The sequence below is a fragment of the Canis lupus genome, chromosome 14 (assembly GCF_003254725.2).
Source record: "Canis lupus dingo isolate Sandy chromosome 14, ASM325472v2, whole genome shotgun sequence".
Classification (NCBI taxonomy): domain Eukaryota; kingdom Metazoa; phylum Chordata; class Mammalia; order Carnivora; family Canidae; genus Canis; species Canis lupus.
Window position 1 is genome coordinate 2,974,774 of NC_064256.1, and position 23,830 is coordinate 2,998,603.

The 23,830-nt window shown below is 39.2% G+C and overlaps 1 protein-coding gene across 8 annotated transcripts in view; it reads right to left on the reverse strand.

The window, feature by feature from the left end:
• Positions 1 to 23,830, reverse strand: part of LRGUK (leucine rich repeats and guanylate kinase domain containing) — a 113,641-nt gene that overhangs the window by 67,359 nt on the left and 22,452 nt on the right. For 7 of the 8 annotated variants that reach the window (XM_025471704.3, XM_025471706.3, XM_025471703.3 and 4 more), the window contains 6 exons: positions 18,751 to 18,875; positions 14,621 to 14,764; positions 9,195 to 9,275; positions 7,541 to 7,627; positions 5,850 to 5,956; positions 1,825 to 1,944 (listed from right to left, as the gene is read on the reverse strand). In XM_025471704.3, coding sequence (XP_025327489.1) covers positions 1,825 to 1,944; positions 5,850 to 5,956; positions 7,541 to 7,627; positions 9,195 to 9,275; positions 14,621 to 14,764; positions 18,751 to 18,875 — 664 coding nt within the window. The remainder of the gene's footprint in view (positions 1 to 1,824; positions 1,945 to 5,849; positions 5,957 to 7,540; positions 7,628 to 9,194; positions 9,276 to 14,620; positions 14,765 to 18,750; positions 18,876 to 23,830) is intronic. The other variant, XM_049093457.1, reaches the window with a different exon arrangement.

Sequence of the window (23,830 nt, forward strand, 5' to 3'; positions counted from 1 at the left end):
ATAAATAAAATAAAAATTTTAAATCTTAAAATAAATAAAATAAATTTCATGAAGGCAAGGAATTATCAATCTTGTTCCCGCTATATCTTTGGGGCTTAGCACATGGGAGGAACTCAATAAATGTTTATTGAAAGAATTGGTAAATGAATGAATTCATCCATCTCTCCATATTTCCACCCGTGGCAGTTGGGGAAAACCACCTATGCTTCTTATCACAGTAATTTCCCAAGGAATGCTGCATACCATACCCTTTATTCATTCATCCTGTTCACTCACTCCATCTGTCACTTGGTTAACAGGTATTTCTCATGTAGGTATAAAGTGCCTGGTCATCTGCTGAACACTGAGAAGTGAACAGTGGGCAAAGCTGACATTGCTACATCCCTTCCTTGGGCTTACAGATGAATAGGGAAAATTAGTATTAAATAAACCAAGCACAAGCATGGTAGATAAACATTCTAATGGGGGGAAGACAGGATAATAAAATTGATAATTGGAAGGCCCACCCAGGTGAGAACAGAGAAGATGATTGGATCACAATCTTGGTGATGAGTTAATAAACACCTCCAAGAGCACATCTGACCCAGCATGCCTCCATAACATGTAGCACAAACACATACGAAGGACCTGGCTCCCAACCTTTACAAATTAATTGAAAGGAATTCTGATCACAGAGAGCCTTGGTTCCCGGCATTCTGGTTAGCTAAAAGGTTCCAGGTTCACATACTGACACAGTAGCCAGGACACACCTTTCTGCCCTATGTTGACCTTCCGTTCATTGTGTTTCACTTATCTTTTAAAACAGGTTCAGCACCCCTATACAGGTATAATGGCACTCTAGACTTTTTTTATTCCAATGCTAAGTTTTAATTTATTTTTGTTACTCCAGGGTACTTAAAATATATTAGGGAATAAATCATTCTATATAGTCGAATCCTAGAGTTGTTCAAATGAGAGATGTAATTTTAGATATCTAAATAAATGGACCTGTTTAAAAATAGTATTTACATTGTTTGAACACATATAGCTTAAGGGGAGGAAAGGCATTAGAAAATAATTTGCATTTATTTTTCTTGCTGTCCAAAATATCTTCATAGTCACCTCCTCCGGTCACCAACTAACATTAGTAATATAGAAATAATTGCTTTGCCATAGGTAAAAACTAAGAGGAAACCAGTGTAAAAGACCACAGTGGTGACTCTAAATATGACTCCCAGAAACCTTTAAGAAGTCTGTAAATCCAGCTGAAGATTTTTTTTTTGATTGGTCCCAATTTTTTTGATATTCTCCTCTATTTTAAACTGGACCATCAGCAAAACCTTTGCTCCAGAAAACTGGAATGTACTGAATGCTAACCCGAGGGAAAGGAAAGGAAAGGAATGGAAAAACATTTGCTGTCATTTCTTTCCTTTCTCCTGAAATACGTCTCAAAAGAGGATGCCCCGCATGGAGATGAGGAAGCAGAGCTGCAGTCAGTGTGAGTTCCAGCAAAGGTGAGAAGAGGCGGCCACAGGGACACTGAACAGCCCACCCCACATCACAGCACCCATCCATGCGGTCACATCCCATGTCCCAATGCCACCATGCTTCACGAAAAACACTTGGATTTTTCAAAACTTGGAGAGTGATTTCAGCTGTCAGTGAATTAAGGCAAACATTTGGAGGATGACAGCACAACAAAATGCAGTGTCTATCACAGTGCAATAAACAGCAGAGAAGCTGAAGAGCTTTCTCTGTACATTTCTGAGCTTGCTTAAAATTAAGAGCCAAAAGGAGCAATAGTGCCAACATTTTACAGACTTACTGGCCAACACACAAACTTACCCATATCTGAAGTATGTGCTAAACTGTCTGCAGAGGCGGTGAGCAAGTTCTCGTTTGCCACAGGCTTCAGGCCCAGCTAGCACCAACATGGGGTAAGGGGCATCCAGACGAGGAAGCGTGCTGGAACACAGAGCAGCCAGTGACGGGCCGGCTGTGGTCTCTCTCTCACACATACACACACACACACACACACACACACAGGGCACCGGGTGTACATCATGGTCACACATAAGTCAGTGACGGAGCACCTGCTACATGCAGGTGTTGGAATCTGTGCAAGGGGAAGTAATGGGACAGCAGAAGAGCTGAGGGGTATGCACTGGAAAGCTAGTACATGAACAAAAATCTGTACATCAATATTCATAATAGCTGGATTTGTAATAGCCCCCAAATGGAACTGGCTCAGAAGTCTTTCAAGAGATGAATGGTTACACTAATGGTGGTATATCTGTACAAGGAATACTACTCAGCAATAAAAAGGAATGTGAACTACCAATATATCCAACAACTTGGATGAATCTCCAGGGAATAAGGCTAAGTCAAAAAAAAAAAAAAAGCCAATGATTCCATTTGTATAATATTCTTGAAATGACAACATTATAGAGACGGAGAACAGACCACTGGTTGCCAGCGTTTAGGGGAGTTGAAGAGGAAAGAGGTGGCTGTGGCTCTAAAGGGGAAGCGCAGGGATCCTTGTGACAAAATTCTTCTGTAGTGGTGCTTGTATGATCTACACATAATAAAATTGTATAGAACTTAAGTGCACACACGAGTACATGCAAAACTGGTGAAATCTGACCAGGTAGGTGGATTGTATCAATGTCAATTTCCTGGATTTGATATTCTATTATAATTAGGCAAGACATGGACCATCTAAAACTTCTCTGTATAATCTCTTACAACTGCATGTGAATCTATGATTATCTCAAAGTAAATTTTTTTAATGATTAAAAAAGAAAAAAAATTAAAAGTGACAAATACTGAATATAGGCAAAGGAGATCTTCCTGAAAAAGGAAACCAAAGCAAAGGAACAGAACAAATATTACACTGTAATTCAAGAATTTTCCTGAAATAAAAAAAATAGAACCATACGTTGAAAGAGTAAACAGCATACTTGAGCATATTAGCCCAGAATGACTAATATTAAGACACAGTCTAGTAAAATGACCAGACTCTAAAGAAAAAAAAAAAAACTGTTCAGCTAGAAAAAGACTTATAAGGGAAAGAAAATTGTCTATCAGGTTTTGATAGATGTTTTGCACACCTCCCCCCCCCAAAAAAAGAGTAGCATCTTTTATATGATCAAGGAAAAAGTGTGAGCCATGGATTTTAAATATAGCAAAAGTGACTTTCAAGTATAAAGGACAGAGAATATTGTCAACGTGCAAGAAAGAGTTCAAGGGGTATCGATCCTCTAGCCCATTCTAAGGAGTCTACTGGAGACCAAGCTTCACACCCACTTAACTCAAGAGACATTAATATAAGGGCTATTGGTGAGCCACAAATATGCAGTTATCCATAGAACTATGACCAAATGACAGCAAAGGTGGAAGTACAGTGTGTGATGGATATACGTTCTGACAATAGAAATATGGTGCACTATTTTTAAAGTGGGTGATTGACACCTCCATAAAATACATACAATAGGCAGATTCACAGGGATAAAAAGTAGATGCGAGGTCTCTAGGGATTGGGAGTAGCAGGCAGTGGGCCGTTGCAGTTGGGGAAGGGGGGATGAAAAATTCTAGAAACAGGTGGTGGTGATGGTGGCACAACAGTGTGAATATAATTAACACCACTCAACTGTACACTCTGAAATGGTTAAAATGGCAAATTTTATGTTATACGTACACTTAACCACAATAAAAAATGGGGAGAGGTGATGGGAAGAACATAGGCAAAATATGATTTCACTGTTTTCAGGAATCATGTTGGTGGGGGTATTAGCACTGATACCATTGTGCTACAATACGGGATTTTAAAAAAATAATTATGGGATATTCTAAATTCATCTTCTTCTGTGTCTTCAATGTGGGAAGGAGGATACAGAAGTAATAGAAGGATTAGTAAAAGCTCCACTATCATCTTTAAATTGAACAGTAAATATCAATATGAATTCAGGAGATATTTTATCATCTATCTACAAATAGATGCAGATAGATCTATCTAGATATAGGCTAGATATAAGCATATTGAATAGATGTATATAGAGATAAATAGGATAGATGGAATAGGCCAATGGGTGGATAGAAGGGTGGGTGCGTGGATGGATGGATGACAGGAAGGAAATACATTCCTAGCTGTGTCTACTAAAAAGCCTAACAACAATGACCAACTAGGTAGCAATGATTCCCTCTAGCACATATTGTGACTAGGAGATACCTCTTCTCACTAAAACAAACCAGGGCTTCTAGGAGAAGTGGTTGATTCCAGAGTTTGGACAGGGCTTGTCCAAGATAAGCCTAGAGAACCTTGCCATACAAGAGAGCAAGAAAGCAATCAATGACTGCGGTACAATTTTAGTACTGTAGCCTCACCCAGTTGCGCCAGGGGAAGGGACAGTGACTCCCCAATTACGCAGCATAAAAGTCTCAAGGTCAAGAGTTAGGGTTTCCTACTGGCCCAGACCAGGAAGAACAATAGCAGGCCTGCCCCTGTCTCTGTGAATTTCTCCCAGGCACCTCTCCATTCTTTTTTTTTTTTTTTTAATTTTATTTTTATTATTTTTTATTTATGATAGGCACACAGTGAGAGAGAGAGAGAGGCAGAGACATAGGCAGAGGGAGAAGCAGGCTCCATGCACCGGGAGCCCGATGTGGGATTTGATCCCGGGTCTCCAGGATCACGCCCTGGGCCAAAGGCAGGCGCTAAACTGCTGCGCCACCCAGGGATCCCACCTCTCCATTCTGAAGCATCTGGAGCTCCTTGGCCATTTTGCTTTTGTCTACTCGATAGCTACACATGAAGAAATACGTGTTTTTCAGACAATGCTGTAAATTTCTTTGATACATATTTTTATATAAATGTACCCTAAAGTAAGAAACAACTAGCAATCTCATAAACTTGGAAAGAAATACAATGAGGACATAATGGCCTTCTTTTAAATCAAACGTGCTTTTCCAGATGTATGCAAATAAATGATAAATCATTTCACCTCAAGGGCTGCCATAAATATATAAAACTGTCAATGTCTGTATTATTAAATTACATGTAAAAAATCATGTCCTGGATGCAAAATAAAACATATACTCTCTATGGGAAACCAACCATGTGAAGTACAGAAGCAAATATCACATAAAGAAGAGGAGCCATTTATAACGAAGAGATTTTACAAGTATTTTTAAAATGCCTTTGGGTATTGATAGAATTTCTGCAATATACTTATAGCATAAATGGCCATCTGCTCCAACAGATTGTTTAAAAAGAAACAGAGAAACTATGGTAAATCTGTCCTTGAACTTTGAGGTGAGAGACTCTGTTCACGTACTCAACTAAGCTGGGTGACTCACAGGCTCAGTGCAATCAGCATAAAGACTATTTCATGTCTTCCTTGGGCTAGTTGGGCTTCCTTCCGTGGACTCTCTCATGATCTGCATTCGTGGATGCTCTTTGGCAGGGCTATCTAGCACTCACTCCTAGCTAAGGAAAAATTTACAGCGGACAGAAATCATCACAGTTCTCTGCTAATGAGGCAGAGGTCTGTGGTTCTGTCTTACAGCAGGAAAGTTGACCTATTTTTAAATGTTCTGTTTCACTGTCCTATGTCACAGGCTAGCTACCATTCAAGGGGCTGGATGAAAAAGGGAAGATGAATCCACTCACCTCAATGCCTGGGAAAACACCAGTGATGAACCCCAAGCTCAAGCATGTGATGATAATCGCTAAAAGTGAGATAGCCGAATAAAAACCCTTCCCCCAGAGAAGGCAAGAGAGGGGTGAGTCACAGAGCAGAGGCTAGGGAAGATGAGGAAGTTGTCCTGGGCCTGCCCTCCTGAGTTCTACCCTGGGGATCCCTCACGAATACCTGTCAAAGATCCTCTGTGGCTGCATCACACTGTTGACGACATGGGTCAGGTGATCCTGGGCTGCGACCACTTCTGGGGGAGGGTCGTATCTATTCACTGCTGCGACCTTTTCCAGAATTAGAAATACAAGAGGGAAAACATGGTTCATTTCTTAAGAGAAGGCAAGTCTTAGGTTTTCTGTCGTGAAACTTTCTGGACGTGCAACCAGGTCTGGAAAGTAATTTAACACACACTCACAGACCTTTTGTACTCAGTCTTCATGTCTACTCTAACTTTCCTAAAACCCAAATAATGATTATTATCTGAAAATATGAAAAAAATTATCTGAAAATGTGGAGCTGGAGTCTTTGGGTCCCCTACTTCTTTATGCTCCCTGGTTTGGGAGGAAAGAAGCAAAAACAAAACCTCTCAAGCCCAAGATTACTTATAATATAGTAAACATTCCCACTTTTGGTACAAGAGGAAGGGATAAAATACATAGTTCCAGATTCTGGGTCATTGATATGGAGGGATATGTTCCTCATCCCATCTCACCAGGAACTCTCCCAATGATATCAGATGCTATCCAAACCTCCTCCTTTTTCAGCAGAGTTTCCTGTGTTCAAAGAGAGGAGTCTTTCCCCCATCATGTACACTTCTCTATCCACATGTCCTTGTCACCCCTCTACATACGTTATCTTTGTGTACCACACCTTTACTCAATGTGGGATTTTTATTTTTTTAAGATTTTATTTATTTATTCATGAGAGACACAGAGTGAGAGGCAGAGACATAGGCAGAGGGAGAAGCAGGCTCCCTGCAAGTCCCTGCAGGACTCAATCCCAAGACCCGGGATCATGTCCTGAGCCGAAGGCAGATGCTCAACCATTGAGCCACCCAGGCGTCCCTAGTGCAGGCTTTTGAATTGCATTCCCTGTGCAAAATGCTAAAGATAAAGAGAAATAGAGAAATCTAGCAAGTGCCTCTGAGTTGGAGAGTAATAACCCTCTAGCATCTGCAACTATTTTTAACTGCAATTTCAGACAGGCATGTGTGAAATGGAATATCCGCCCCTCTACGTGCTTATCCCTATTTTCATGCTCATCTCAAATTTGCATTTAGTGTATGAAATCCCTCGTTAGTGGAGATTCCAGCTGTCACCAGTCACTAAACGCAAGAGAAAGCACCGCCAAAGGTACAGTGGCAGAGGGGAAGATGCTAGCACTTAAGGTCCAGTTACTCTGGAATGATGTGTCGGGGGGGGGGGGGGGCATGACTTTAAAGAGCACAATTAAGGATTTAAAATAGAGATAATTATTTGAGTGCCTTCTGATTATATGTACAGTGACATGATAATAAATGTCATTATTAAGTGAATATTTAGAGCAACACATAGAGAATCACACTCCCTCCAAAGATGACAGTCATCCAAGCTAAAAGACTGCCATCGTGCTGCTGCCTGCACACACGGAGTGCAGCTTCTGTCCCCGTGGCCGGTCTGTTCACTGCACAAGGGCAGTGCCTTTGCCACGTGGGTGCTGATGCTCGGCTTCTCAGGGGGTTAAACCACAGACTTAGTTAGGGAACACTCCCTAAACAAATAGTTCATTCACATATTGTCACGTGTGCCACTTATGGGGTACATTGGTCCTGCAGCAGAGCCTTTGAGCATATTAGTTCGCAAACACATGGAATAACACAATTTACATACCTTTTCTTCCACTTTGATTTTCTTCTGATCTAATTCTGTTAATCGTAGGAGCATAAAAATCACGAAGAACCAATATTCAGCTTTTTCCTATTTAAAATATCAAGAGGAATATTCAATTGCCTTCCTTTCCCACAGGAACAAGCACCAGCATGCCACTCTCACGGGCAGGTGTTTCGGCTTCTACCCTGTTCACTCACGGACACACCCTCAAGGTGTCTACAGCTTCACACTTACCAGTCCCCTTATATAAACTCAAATGCAGGCTGTGCCTTGTAGCTTCCAAAGCTCTTCAAACATGGGATCCTGTTAATCTCCTTGTGACATAAGCAGGACAGGTATGATTATCTCCATTTCTAAAGAGCAACTAAGCCTCAGAGTGGTGAAGCATTTCCCCTAAGATTCCACGGCCAGGGATTCAAATCCTATTTTCTAACTCCAACGAGTTTCATTATTGCAAATAATGAATATTATAACTACTCTGTCATTTGTTTGGTATTATTTTGTATTAGTTTGAATTAACTTGTACCGTTTTGAATATCTTACACTAATAAATAACATTCATTTATAGAACAAATTCTCATTACTCCCAACCATCTGCTATGTCAGGATTATCTGGCTTTTAGAAATATAATTAAAGTGTTGTATTAAGAAGCTACATCTTTAAGAGAAAGGTATTAGTGGGTGATGCATTTCATAGATAAGTGCACATGAAATGAAAATACAAAGGTATCTATTTTTGTCCTTCCATGTGCGAGTTGGGGTTGTTTATAATGCGTGTGAAAGGGTTTTTGTGGTGTTTATGCACATGCGCAAGCTCTCAAACTGGGGATCGATGGCCATTTTGTAAGCCCTGCTCCTTTCTTTACCAGAGATGCCTTTAAGTTGCCTGCCACTGTTTTTATACCAAGGATTGGACTTATTTTTTAATCTGATTTCTCATTTTTGCTTTTTTTTTTTTTTTTTTTTGGCTTGCCCAGTCCTGTTCATCAAGGTACACACACAAAAGAGAGGTATTCAGGAGATATATTTAAATTCAAAGGTCTCTGGAAAGGTAAGTGAAGGGTATAGGTATAGGTAGCAAAGTGGAATGAAGGACAAATGGAAAAATAGGCAGAGACAGAGGCCAGAAGAAAGGGTCTATCAACTGCGGGGAAAAGAGAGGCTTGAAAAATGGAGATTTTTGAACACCAGAGGTGAAAACTCCTTGGGAAATACAGTATTTTCTTTCTATAATCATTTTCCAACACCGCAATTTCACAACTAGATCCAGACAAATTACTTTAGATATCTGATCTTAGACTTTCTCTCCCCTATTACGAAACAGGAACCAGAGTCTGTCTACATTGCCAGCATCGTGCATTCTAGAAGGTAAAAGGCCATTCATTGCTCCAGCGTCAGCAGCTCTGCCGTGAGGTCTTTACCACCATCCAGGATGGGGCAGAGATGAGCACACCCTCCAGGGAACCCCAGGCTCCTCTCTCATTTGTGGCTCTGCACAGCTGCTACTTTGCCTAAACCTCCTAATTGTTTCCTCAGAGATGGAGAATGAAGGTAAACACAATTTATTCACATTCCTGATGCTCCTTATCCAAAGTACTTCCTGAACAAGAATTCCAAGGAGGTCCTCACCCCTCTCCCCACATAAATCTCTCACCTGAATTGGATTTCTTAGAAAATTGAGAACCCGAAGGAGAGGTAGATTTTCAATGTATTCTATTTCACCCAGCTCAGCAATCTGTTTAATCAAAGAAACAAAATATTGTCAATAAACTGTACAACAAAAAATATAAAACACTGTAAGAGGAGTGAGGATGGATCTTCTAACTTCAACTTATTTTAGAAGTTGCTGTGTTGAATATCTAGCCTCCTAAGGAGTATTCCCAATGCAGAACAAGGGAATTGCCACATGCTCCCTCACTAAATGTGAACACACATGGCCACATTTTCTTTTTTCCTCTCTGGCTAAAGAACAGTGAGCTGTTCCTCAGCCCAGCCATCCTTATTTTAAGGCAGAAGTAACTTTGTATGCAGAATCAGAGAAACAGTACAAAAAAATGCACCTGAGGACTCCCTGGTTCTCCTCCCCTCTAATCCTTCCTACCCCTGCTGCTCCCCAGTCTCCCTCCCCTACCCCAACGCTGCCTCAGCTGGCCTGGCTATCTGTGGCTGGTGAAGATTTCTTACTACATGTAGCTCTACTGTTTTTTCAATAGGAGACAATTATTTTAAGGAAAGATAAAAACAGAAATTATACAACACATTTCTTGATACGGGTATCCGACTTAACATTTTTGTTTAAACTCCCACTTATGTTTTATACTCTTCTCTGTGTAGGTTATGTTTCACAACTTTAAAAAGTGAGGGGACAAGAGGTTGCTTGGCAGCTCCTTAATTTGCCCAAGGATAGAGCTTGGGTTGCAGAATGAATTTCCCACTAAAGACAAACCGTTTTACTTAAATTTCCTGTCATTAGCATAACTACAATTTTATTTCAAATGTGGATATTGGACTTTCACAAAAAAAAATCAATAATCACTTTTTCACTATATTTCTCAAGTCATTCCTGTGTGCATTGTGAAAGCACTCCAAAGGCAGTCACTGACAACTCCTGAGTTATCCAAACACAAAGTACAGCTAAATTAAACTACTCCTAGAGCTAAATCAGAAGAACATATGCACTATGTTCAAGGGATGCCATTTTCAAAGACATAATATAAAAGGTAAACTCTGAGTCACCACATCAAACTGCATTAGTTCTATATGTTTATTAATAAGCATTAATCTACCTATAGCAATGCTGTTCTATCAGATACAGCACTTTTAACACAATGACTAGATCCATTTGAATGGCAATTTGGTCTTCCACAAGATAAAAGGATTCTTTAAAAAAAACATTACATCATCCAGGAAGATGCAAAAGTAAACTTGGTTCACACTTCTTGGTCAGAACTTTTGAACAACAGATCGATTTTCCTCTAGCACACAGCTCTTGTGCTTGGACTCAACACAAATGTGAGGAGGTGTGTTTTCCTGAAGTGAGCATGTCTTACTGAGTCCTGGAGAGATCATTGTTTCTAAATTCCTAAAACTCCCATCATTATGTGATTAGAGTCATAGTACAGTTCCATAATAGGAACACTATGCCTTCAGGTGACATCTCTGGTAACTGACAATGGGAAGATGTTGAAATGTCGCAGATAACATGAATAGCATAATCGTGGGTGACAAAATCATGACTAAAATGTCAGCTGGGGTCATCTGGTCTTTTGAGAGTCAAATGAGAGGGATCCAACTCCCCCCACCCTCCCAGTCCTTCCAGAGGTAGTAGAGGTTGTTAAGGGCAGAGCAAAGCAAGTATGGGGTAGCCCCGCTTCAACATCCCATGCCTGAATAATTAGCCGTGTTCAGCAGATACTGGCTGTCCTGCCTGTGCCCTCCTCCCCCCAACCCCCCCAAAGACCTCACTCCACAGCAGACTCACCCTCATGTCTTCTTCTCAAATGCGAAGACCCAAGGTTGTGTGCATCACAGACCATTACAGTAGGTGTAGAGGTACAGCACCCCCAAATGGCTTAAAGTGAAACATGGCCAGAAAGGTTCTACTCTTTTTTTTAAGATTTTATTTATTTATTCATGAAAAACAGAGAGAGAGGCAGAGACACAGGTAGAGGGAGAAACAGGCTCCTCGCAGTAAAGCCCAATGCAGGACTTGATCCTAAGACCGGATCCCGCCCTGAGCCAAAGGCAGACGCTCAACTGCTGAGCCACCCAAGAGCCCCAAAAGGTTCGATTCTTAAAGGAACTTCAGCCGTCTGCCGCGGAGAATGTCACACCGGCACAGCTGATCCCCAGATTCCAGAGATGCCCCTCTTCCCAAACCTCCTCTGCCCTGTGGGTTACTCCTAACCCCTAGCAGCCTGTCTACTCCAAATCCCTGGGGAGAGCAGTTTAGCTGACTCTCATTTTGCCATTTCCTCCTAGGCTATGCTCTCCAAGCCCCAGCATCCATACCTAAAGCAGCCTGTGAAGGCTTTTTCTTTGACTAATTGATGGACTGATTGATTTGTGAAATAATGATGCTAAAAGAAGTAAAACACCCTTCTCTAAGTAACTCTCCAATGAAAGTCTTGCTTCTGAAGAAAGGACTGAGGTTATAATAGAGTTACTATTTGGAGGATAAGTTTTAAATGCTCGAAATGACATCAACTCTAACAAGAACTATAAAGAGTGCTGGGCCCCCCCAAATCACCAGCTGATGGTCAACATTCGCAAAGGAACTTAAGAGAGATGTTGGAACAATCGTGTGAGGGTACAGACATGTGGCAGCAGCAAAAACCAAGTAAATAATACTGATGAAAGTGCTACTGATAAAACATCAAATTAATCGTAGGAGCAAACAGCTACATTATATTTCTGTTGCATAATAAATTTTCCATCCCTGACATGGTATTCTCAGGAGTACTGAAGAAATCCCTGAGGAAATCTTTGGAAGGCACAAAGAATATTTCAAAGTACTGTTGGTTACTCCCCAACCTGCCCAGTGGGAAGCCTGGGAATTATGTTATTGTTACGGACTCAGCTGTTCCCAAAGGATTCCCTACTCTGGGACACATGGCCACTTTTTCTTCAACAGAGTCTAACATTTGAAAATTATAAATCTTCTTTACTCACTGAATGATACCCCCTACCTTTCCCCCCACCCTTAAATGTTTTCAAATGTAACTTGCAATGTCTCTTGAAATGGAAGAGAACAATATATGTATTCACAAGGTCTTTCTAGAGCAGCGCTATCCAATATGGTAGTTACTAGCCACACATGGCTACCTAACACCTGGAGTATAACTAGGAGGACCTGAAATGTACATATATACAAGATATATACCACAAATGTCAAAAACTTAATATGGGAAAGAGGTTATAAAGCGCCTCCATCAATGATTTTAGTAGATTACATGTTGACATGATCATATTTTAGATGTATCGGGCTAAATTACTTCTGTTTCTTTTTACTTTTTTATTGTGGCTACTAGGAAATTTAAAATTGCATATGTGGCTGACATTTACAGCTTGCATTATATTTCTATCAGAAAGCACTCTTCTGGAACACTACGCTGTCTGCTTTTCTGAAGGAGGGGTCATTAGCATTTCTTTACTGTATTATCCTTCAGTGTTGAGAACACTGAGTCTAGAGGCAAACCATTCTATATTTGCATCCTGGCTGTGCTGTTTGCTAGATGCAGAACTCTGGGCATGTTACCTAACCTCTCTGTGCCCCAGTTTCTTCATCTGTAAAATATGACAATAATAGGGTATACCTACATGAATATTAAATGAGATGATAGATGTGAAGTGCTTAGAACAATGCCTGTGCACAAGTACTCAACAAATATCTCTAGATGGTCTTATGACTCTAATTATTACTATTATTACCATTAAGCATTATTCCTGTCCCTGAATTCTGAGATGCATTCACTTGGGATTCAATCTATGCATTCCATCTTTTCAACATTCCCTGGATATATATGAGAACCATTTTCAGGGAAATTTCATGAAAACAGTACAAAACAGGGATTGTACTGATGTCATAAGACATATGGCACAGTGAACAAAAGTTAAATGAACTTTAGAAGTTGACAAAATATACAAATCCAGTAAAAATAAAGATGAATGGTTTTGTCTGTGATTAAACATCTACTTTTCCCAGACCTCAAGATGGCCTTTGATTGACGTTTAGACTAAAGGTGACACAAGTTCATTGGAGAAAGAGTCATCAGACATGACTGACAAGTAACCATCACACCTGAACAGAGACATGTCTCCACAGCATCACATCTCACTCCAGCTAAGATCAAGGTCTCTTCCAGGGCCAAAGTTTGCATTTTCAAGAAGAAATAGTCAACTTCCTTATGAAGTCTTTTCAAAAAATGTGATAAAGTACTCAGTAAGAATAAAATTGTTTTGGGATCCCCGGGTGGCTCAGCGGTTTAGCGCCTGCCTTTAGCCCAGGGCACGATCCTGGAGTCCCGGGATTGAGTCCCACATCGGGTTCCCAGCACGGAGCCTGCTTCTCCCTCCTCCTGTGTCTCTGCCTCTCTCTCTCTCTCTCTCTCTCTATCATGAATAAATAAATCTTTAAAAATTAAAAAAAAGAATAAAATTGTTTCATAGGCATTATTTCTTAAGTAGTCAGATATACCATGATTATGAGCACAAATGCCTCACTGAAAATAAAGTATAATTAAGAGTGAATGCCAACTTATATAATTTGTGAAACAAAGGGTATATTAATCCAGCTGTGGAAATCTGAGTCAGTCCAATTCCCAAGTCCTACAGATTAGGAACATACATTATTGTTACTGATAGAATATAGAAATTCACTCCCCATGCCTTTTCTCTTTAAATGACAGGCATGGGCAACGCCAGCCTGAGGCTTTTCCCATGTCTCTAATCTCTCTGCTCTGACATTTCAAGACATTCCCGATATCACCTGTCTACAAAAAATTTTAGATGAACACATCACTTCTGAAAGTCATGTCTGCTTGGTTGCAGTTTAAACCCGTAAAACAATTAATTAGGAATCACCAGATTTTCAAAAATTAAGAATGGTGTTTATTACAAGCAAATGAATGAAATACTCCTCCTTCAACTACTGCTTCAGGAGATCTTCTAGAATAACATTTGTAAAGTACATCAAGACTGTTATCAAAAGTTTGTCTGTGTTATTGCACCTGACTTCAGGATACAAAAATTTTTTTTGCCCCGTAGTGCCTTTCCTCCTGGAATTGTAAGTTGAACACAATGCCAGTATCTGTTTCCACTGTGAAGTGGACATTGTTACAGAGAACACACCAGAGCCTTTCTCACTGTTAACCAGATAATGCGTGAATATATGATCTGTGTTGAAATCCCTGTAGTTTTACCTGTCGATACTGTCTGTCCTGTTGGAGAATACATTCTGGATGTTTGAAAAGAAATAGAATAACATTTCTAAGCCAGTATTACAAGTGACAGCCCTTGAGAACCAATAATGGGTCCTCTCATGTAGACACTGAAACCAGGACAGATAAAGTGAGATATTACCTTATTATCCTCCAGGTTGATCACTTCCAGGAAGTCATGGTTCTCTAAGCCCTGGAGGCTACTGATCTGATTATGGGACAGATCCACGATCTGCAGGGCTTTTAGGTCCTCCAAACCTGTGATCTTCTCAATCTGGTTATTGCTCTAAAATAGGTAAAATACATCATGTCTTAAAAGCTTCTGGTAGGAAAAAGTGTAAGGCCAAGCTTTCATTCTGGATGCTGCCCAAATCTCCTAAAATCAGCAAGCCATTCTTGTGTCCCTGCTCCTACTCATTTCCACACTTAACCTCCGTAAACACTTACACATACGCCACAGAAAGAAATCCCAGTTTTAATGCTGGAAGATTCAGAATATAATATTTTCATATAAGTTAATGCAAGACAAATGTTCAAATAAGTAGGACAGACAAAAGCTAGGTAGTGTAAGCTTTTAACATTGTTTACCTAAAGCCTGATGATGGCATAACTCCATGTTTATCTTTAGAAACAAAATTTAATGCAACTCTTTCATCACCATCATGTTAAACCACTGGAATAGTATGATTCCCACATACCCTTGGTTTTCAGAAATATTCTAAACATAATCACTTCGTATCCTGAGGGCTGTGGTAGTCCAATTCATGGCTTGAGCTATTCATGTTCTTGTGCAGGTCCCTCTTCTGGAACCTAGGACAGACCTACAACTTGCCTTAAGCAAAAGAATATGGCAGAAACGTGCCAGTTCCAAGTTTAAGAATTTAGAAGGCCTGGCAGCTTCTCCTCTTATGTCCTGGAGCCCAGAGCTACCATGTAAGGACTCTAGCTACTCTGTTGGGAGAGGATTTGTGAGAGATCATGTGAAGAAGAAGAGGTCACATGGAGAGGGGCCCTGACACTAGAAAGAGTGGAAAAATCCAGCCATTCAGCCTCCCCACTGAGTGCAGCCCCCAGCCAATCTGTGAGCCAAATGAGGCAAGAGCAGCAGAAGAACCATCCTGCTGAACCCAGCCCAGATTGCAAAACTGCTACCTAATAAAATGGTTAGCAAGTAAACTTTCTCCACGCCTCTACGCTTTGGGTGGCTTGTCATTAGACCATAGGTAACTAAACCAGGTTCCTCAATAATTCACACATAAGCATCTTCTCAGACAAGAAGCATAAAGCGAAGATCCAGAGATCCTCTTTCCCAACCCCCATGGACTCAAAACAACAAATTATAGTGGCAACAATGTTCTGCATTTTCTTGGGCATCTTCCAACATACAATTCCTTGGATTCCTTAGCCTTGAAGTGTAAGAACATGCCACAGTAAAATTATACCTTTAGTTTAAGTTGGGAATCATAAATACAATTTTGAGGTTTTAATTAATGACATAAAATGCCCATCTTTAAACTTTTAATACTTTTAATAAGCCCATAACTGAAAAATTAAATTATAGCATTCTCTTCCATCTACAATATTTTTCCTGATATATGTTTCCTGGTACATTTTAATAGCAAGAGCTCATTTTCATCCTATCTTTCATAAGATTTCACTTCAATAATGAGCAAGATTTGTAGTCATTAGTTTAATTCTGTAGCACTTTAAAATACATTAATAGAATGTTGATAATCTACAAAGCTGGGTGATAATACATGGAGACTCGTTAAACTATTCCCTTTTTAAAAATATATGTTTGAACAACTCCATAATCAGAAGGGAAAAATACTCATAACCCCCATTTGCCTAAGTCAAATTTCCTACTATTCAGAGTTCAAAAAAGTTCTAGAAAGTGCAACAGAAAAGAAAAAACTATACTAAAGTTAACATAATATCCATACTAATTTAACTTATTGAAATAAGATCTCAATATCCTATTTAAAATATGCCCACATATAAAATTTATATACAATACAGTTCTTCCCAAAGGACTTTGAAGTGCTAGAACTGTGGAAGGTAGACTATAATAAATCTTTACAGTGTCTCTGATGGCTTTCAAAGTGGTAGATGCATAAGAGTAGAGTGAGGCATAGAAACGTTTAATTAGCTAGCCTATGGTCATAAAGGAAAGCAGAATGGAGAAATATTCCAAATCGCAGAATTTGAGTTGAAAGTCATCTAGTCAAACCCTTTATCCAATGCTAAAAAAAGGATATATTACCCCTCAAAGTGGACATCCAGCTTCAGCATGAAGAGTTCTTTTTGCTTCTTTCTCTTTTTTGTAAAATCGTGATTAGCAGGGAAAAGGGGGCCTTTAGAGAGAAGCTACTTTCTTAAACATATGAAACGGGAAATACTCATCTCCCCAGTATGGAAAGGGAGAAATAAATGGATCTTACTAAAACAAAATGAATTGTAAAGGGTGGAATGCATTGTCCTTACTTGCTCAAAGAAGTGGTTGAGAGAACAGCTCATGAATGAGCCACATCCTCCCCCTCACATTTATTGTAAAAGCTGATGGTAGAGAATTAACTGATTTGTAGAACGAATTGTTCTTTTTTCTCTAAAACAAAAAATGTGAAATGAACTATTTGCAGTAGCAAAGCAGTTGGTTTTCTAATTCCACAAATTCAAACATAAAAGCATTAACTCTTGAAACAAATGTGTATCTTTTTACCTTATATGTTTCATTAACATTTGAAAAAGAAACTCTTACTATTCTAGAAAATTTTAAGGGAAATGAATGATGGCATGGTCTGATATTTTCTGATTCATCTTGGGTGATGGGGCAGGGACTGGGAACAATCCCCCTAATCTATTTGTAGAAAAAAAAAGTCTTTTATGCTTGTTCTAAAAGCCGCCTGAGATGGAACTGCCAATATGGATAATTTGTTTAGTTATTGAAACAAACTCTTAGTATAAAAGTGCAATGTGTTCCTCTTAATCATGAGTTCAATTTTTCTCCCTACTAAGCACACCCCCATATCTCTTCCCACATACCATGCTCCACTTAAAGTTAATGGGAATGCCAATACAAAGAGAGATGTAAAGAGAAGGGTAAGGTCCTAACGAGGTATAAACTGAGTAGTACATACTGCCGATACTCCTTTAAATTACTGTAATTTTTAAAATATGACTTTTATACTTTTCAAATTTGCCAACCAACTTATCAAATTCATTTTCTTTTATGCCTTGTTAACCTGCCTCGGTGGGCAGAAAACATGAAACCTCAGGAAAACTATTAGACCTTTCCACACCTCCGGTCTGTCCTCAGTACTGGAAATAGTACTCTGCCCTCACCTAACTCGCTGTAAGGGCTGAAGTCTCTTGAAAAGGCACATCAAGTTCCAAGCTCAGGGAAAGAGAAATTAATACTAGCCAACCTTCAGCTATCTGCCATTACATAAGGTGGAAAGAGTATATTGTAAATGTCATAAATCTGCAGATAACCCAATGTGTCATTTCAAATTGCAGTTCAACACTCTCCTATGGGATAGTTCACATAAGAAATTAATAAGCTACCAGCCTCATGGCTTGAAATCCTCCCTGCCTACCTTGTGACAGATATAATAAGAAATAGCAAAGTCATCCACGGGTAAGATGTAGGAGAGAAGAAGAAAAGAAGAAGAATCCTGAATAATCTACAAACTGTATTATCAGCTCCCAAATCAGTGAGTTATACTGTTATTTCAAAAGCACTGTATATATCTTTGGAACTATTATAATTCTGCTGATTTTTTAATAAATTACCTGTATTTTTATTCATAGTCACAGAGCACATCATACAGCTTAAGAAGAGTCCTTTCTCTATGGGAAAAATTTTAATAATTTCAAGTTTCTGATTGGAATTGTCCCTTTATTCTCAGCATCAATTCTGGTTTTCTAGAATGGGAAACTAGCATATATGAATATAAAAGCGCTGTGAAAATTCAGTGCCCAGAGAACATCTTGTGGTTCGAGAATAAAGAGTTAACAGCAATAAATATTATCTTTTAAAAAATTGAATTTAGACGCCAAATTAGAAAATCATTTATTACTGCATGAAATATATTGATCCAACATACACACACACACACACACACACGGCTTGAGAGCAAACAAAATGTGAGATGGTAACTTTCATGAAGGAATCAGCACTCTTCATGAACTTGAAAAAAATCCTAATTACCATTTACTTGCTAAAACATTAACTAGTACTTTCTATCAAAAATAACTTTTGGTTAGACTCACCAGACAAAGAATTTTGATGGGTAGTATGCCTAAGCCGTTAATCGTCGTGATCCTGTTCTTGGCCAGACTCAGGTGTGTCAGGCCACTACACAGTTCTAGCCCACTGATCTCCTCTATTTCATTGTCTGTGCACCAGGACTATGTTTAAGGAAAATGTCATTAGAAACATTTTGAAGAAAAAAAAAATCAGTATCAGACAATCATTAGAAAAATCAGACAACAGCATTAATAAAGCAGTAATACATGCCCAACACAGGATAAACACTAGATCTTGAAATGCAATTTTTCATTATAGAAGTTAATACTGGCACTGCTTAATATTTTTTTAAAGACACAGCTTTTGAGTATGCTCAGTGTCATTTGCATTGATATGTGACTCATTTAATCAGTGAGGAAAAACATTTCAGGGTGCCTCGAAGCTGCCTCCTTGGCAGTATTTTTCCTTGGTTCCTTAACGATCTCCATGAGAAACTCATACATTTTCCCACAAGCAGGACTTCTGAATACAGGGTCACCGTGCAGGAAATGGCACCAAATTTTATCATTGTCATAACCAGGGGAACAGCTTGGGAGATGTCATCTGTGTCAAATGGGTGGTAGAGAACCAATACCCTGATAGAGGGAGGAATGGCCTGTTCTGTCTATATTGGCTTCTCTTCTCCCTTTAAAATAAATGAGACCTAAACTCTGTCTTCATTTCCTTGTGCTGAATTTCTAGTCATTTTAAATTTTAACTTCTGTGTTCCAACTTTATAGTCATCTAAAATTGCAGTTCCCAACATTACCAATTCCATTCCCCTCTCTCTGGTCTCCATTTCTTTGGCAAACTTCAGGGTTTAATATCATTTGCCCACCACAGTGCAGTTTCCCCTCCCAAGTAGATGAAGACACCACAGTTCTCTCGGCCACTTGTAATCTTCAGGGCACCCAATCAAACAGCAAGGTTGACTTTTTTTTTTTGCGGGGGGGGGGGGGCGGTTCTAAAACACTAATTATTCCCTTCCTTTCGGTTCACTCTGCTGCCAATTTAATTCAGCTTTAGTATCAATGGGTACCTCTAACATCCATTTCTTCCTGCCTCAAATCATCTAACACACTGTAGTCAGGTTATTTTTTTTCAAAATATTGATGGGACATCATGTTTCAATCAAAAAATTCTCACAGGACGAATTCCAAATTCTTCACTGACTTGAAGCAAAGCCTGTTTCTCTAGTTTCGTCTCCATTATAACCCAGTGAGAATTCCCCAATTCCTCCAGGTCAGTCTTCTCAGCAGTTCTGGAATGTACCCACAACTTGCTTACTTAGCAGTATATCATTTTTTCCTATTGTTTTCCTACCTTTCCTAAACCCTGCTCATTCTCCAGGACTTAATTTCAAATTCCACTTCTTTAACGTACATTAAACCAACTTAAGTATTCTTTTTGAAAGATAACCTCATACTTTTATTTCTGTTGCTCTTCATCATGTAAGGATGTACAAATGATAGGCTGGGAGAACATATTTGCAACATACATGGTAGATGAAGGATTATTATCTAGAACACATAAAAAACAATTATCTAATTGAGAGAAAAGATAAAGGCAGAACTATCCAATAGAAAATGAGAAAAAAAAATAGATGGAGAAAACTCCCCAAAGAGCAAATCCAAGTGGTTAATGAACATATGAAAGGACTCTGCTTCACCTATAATCAGGAGAATGCAAATCAAGACGCCACTCTTCATCTATCAGTTTAACATTGTGAAGGTTCTGAAGAAGAAATTGTTTCATATTACTGAGGCTTCATTATGTTGGAGTCACTTTGGAAGCAACTTGACAGTGCTGTGATTGTGAATTTGTCACAGCAACTTCATTTTTTTTTTTAAGATTTTTTATTTATTTATTCATGAGAGACACACAAAGAGAGAGAGAGGCAGAGACACAGGCAGAGGGAGAAGCAGGCTCCATGCAGGGAGCCCGATGTAGGACTCAATCCCAGGTCTCCAGGATCACGCCCTGGGCTGAAGGCGGCGCTAAACCGCTGAGCCACCCGGGCTGCCCAGCAACTTCAATTCTTTTTTTTTTTTTTTTAATTTATTTTTTATTGGTGTTCAATTTACTAACATACAGAATAACCCCCAGTGCCCGTCACCCATTCCACTCTGGACTGACCATTTCTTCCTCGAAGCCTTTTCTGGTCAACTTCCAACCCCCTACCTATCTCCTTCCATTAATCATAGAACCAAAGAACTTTTTTAAAGGGGAAAGGAAAGATCATCATGTATCACAAAAACATGTATTATGCCTCATAATTCTTTGTAGTTCTCCTAACTCTACTAATTACTCATTATGTGACTTCACTTCTCTCTGCTCAGATTTCTCATCGGTAAAGAAGTGAGAATAACAACAAGCTGCCATGAAAACCAAAGTTTGATTATAGAAAAAAAATCATCAGAATGAAGTTCACAAACCATAAAGTACCTCACAATTATAAGGCAAGTATCATTATAAGCACATTATAAGCACATGAGGGCAAGGAATCACATCTTCCACTTGTTGGCCAACAGCACAAAAATGGAAGATCAAAGGCCAGCATCTATTTCGAAAAGATGTAGGCCAGAGAAAGAGGTAAATTAGGAAACTAGAAGCAATGAGGGGGGAAATATTGCCGAATGAAACAGAAATTCCTAATTTTTCTTCACTGGTTCCAGATTTGAACCTCGGGCTGAAGTATAGTTTCATTTGTCATCAAATATGCATTTTCAAATCTACTTTCATAAAGCTTTCTACCAGAATAGCTCTATAAAGAAACATCTATGCTCACAGACACCATCCTCTTTCTGCTTCTGTTTCCTTTGGCCTGTTTAAATAATCATTCTAGGATGAGAATGAAGACCAGATACTTGCAGATACGGATTGTAACAAAGGATGCGAAATGTGGGAAACAGAGATTAAACTCTCACACCACTACATATGAAATAAAACGTCCTTAGAGTAGTGATATTTGGCAAGAAAAATTAGGGAAGGAAAACTTCACATGGCTCTCTGTCTCAATTTAGCAGAGGAAGCAATAGTCTTTAGGTCCTATGTCAGGGCAGTAGTGTCCTGGTAGTTCTGCTCCAAGCAAAATGAAGATACTCTACGGGGAAGAGTAAAATAAGTGCCTGTGAGGAGCAGAGTCAGGAAGCATTCCCATGGGAAGGAGGCAAGGGTCAGAAAATAAGATAGGAATCTTGAAACTATCAAGAAATAGTGGGAATTGAAAAGGAAAGTTTGTTTATTGTGTATACCATAATTTTTCAAGATATCAGAGGCTAACCCCAGTTCTCTTAGTACATCCAGCTTATTAATTAGCTTTGACTAATACAGCAAGTCCTGTTTTATGAAATTAGCACTGCAAGGGCCCAAAGAAGGAAGAACACAGATTCCTCACTGCAGTGGTAGTCCTGGCTTTTGCAGCTACCTCTGCTGTCACTCACAGCATTGGGGCAAAAGCCTGAGGAACTGACTGTGCACCTGTTGCGAAATAAGTTCATTTCAGAAAAATTGTCTATTTTCCAACTCTTCACTCCCCTTTAAATTTCAAGGAATTTCAACCACTATTAATTAATCAGGTTCTTGAATGAAGGGTACTCTCACAGTGGCCGAAATGTTTGTCCCTCTCCCCCGGCCCACCTCCATTCCCCCCCAGACACATCATCTGTGACCACCAGCAGTGATGATGGTCAATATGCAAGACTGGTCCATACAGAGCCCTGAGTTCGCAGCCCACTTTCAGTTATACCTTTGTCTCCCTAATCCCTCATTTTATTATTTCAAGAACCTGCACAATATGTTACTAGTCCTTCCTCTGAACATTCTTCTTTTGTATTCTTTCATATAGGTCTGGGGACATTCCAGTAAGAACAACTAGAATCCGATAAATCACCAAGCCATTACAATGAATTAGTGTATTACTGGGTTAACCCTCTTAGGTATGTTTTGATTTTCAATGGCCACTAATCAGAAGAAAGAGACTCAAAGAACTCAAAATCATCATACTGCCTTCCAGTTCTAAAGTCTTTCATTTCTGTGAATAAATCTTTTAGAGTGGGATTTTAGATGCTCAGAAACTGAGTGAAGGAACCCAAAGGCACATAAGCATAACTTTACAGTGAGGGAAAAGCCCCACAATATATTTTTACATTTTGGTGATGCTGTCAGCTGTTTGCAGAGCTTGACATGAATTATTCACTAGTTCAGTATTCGCTCTTATTCATTTGTCTACAAACATAAAGTATGGTTTGGGTGTATAGAAAAACAGTTACTGAGAAATACACAGGAAATCCATCACCATTTTCTTAGTAGAGAGAACCCCAATGATAGCTTTAATCAAAACCAATCCTGAAAGATCTGTATCACCTTACCAGTGAAAAATGTTCTTCACTATAGTAGTGAATCTCTGAGAAATGAAACACACATACGCTTTAAATGGCTAGGTGATGAAAGGAGTAATTCCTCAGTGAATTGCAGCACGGGGAGAACAATGGAATTTAGAGGACTAATCTCAGTTCAACCACTGACCAAATGATCTTGGACAAGTCACTGAGCCTCGCTGAGTCTTAGGCTCTTCCTTCCATAAAAGAATAGTTATTAGTAGTCGATAATCTCTAAAGTCCAATCTGGATTTTAAAAGCCTCTGAATCACTTTTTAAAAACCCCATGATTTTATAATCATGAAACAAGTTCCAATGAGCAATCTGTCACTATTTATAGGTAAACAATACACAGCATCCCTTCTTAAGAAATACATTTACTTATCCTTGACAAAGTTCACCAGCTTGTGATTTAGGATGATTATCAGTTATCCATATATGGAATGACAAAATAGCATAAGATAAACCAAAAAGTTGATTATCTTACAGTAACCAATCCACGTCAAGGCACTGATATAATCTATAATCACAATGTCAAGCATTTTCAGGTGGATTGACTTATTTTTATTTTAAATAAGTGCCTTTGATATTAATAATTACAACTTTATTTAACTATATTTTAAATAAAAGTGCACTTGTTCCCCTCAAATAGAAAAGACATGTTACACCCACTAAAAGAGCTTGA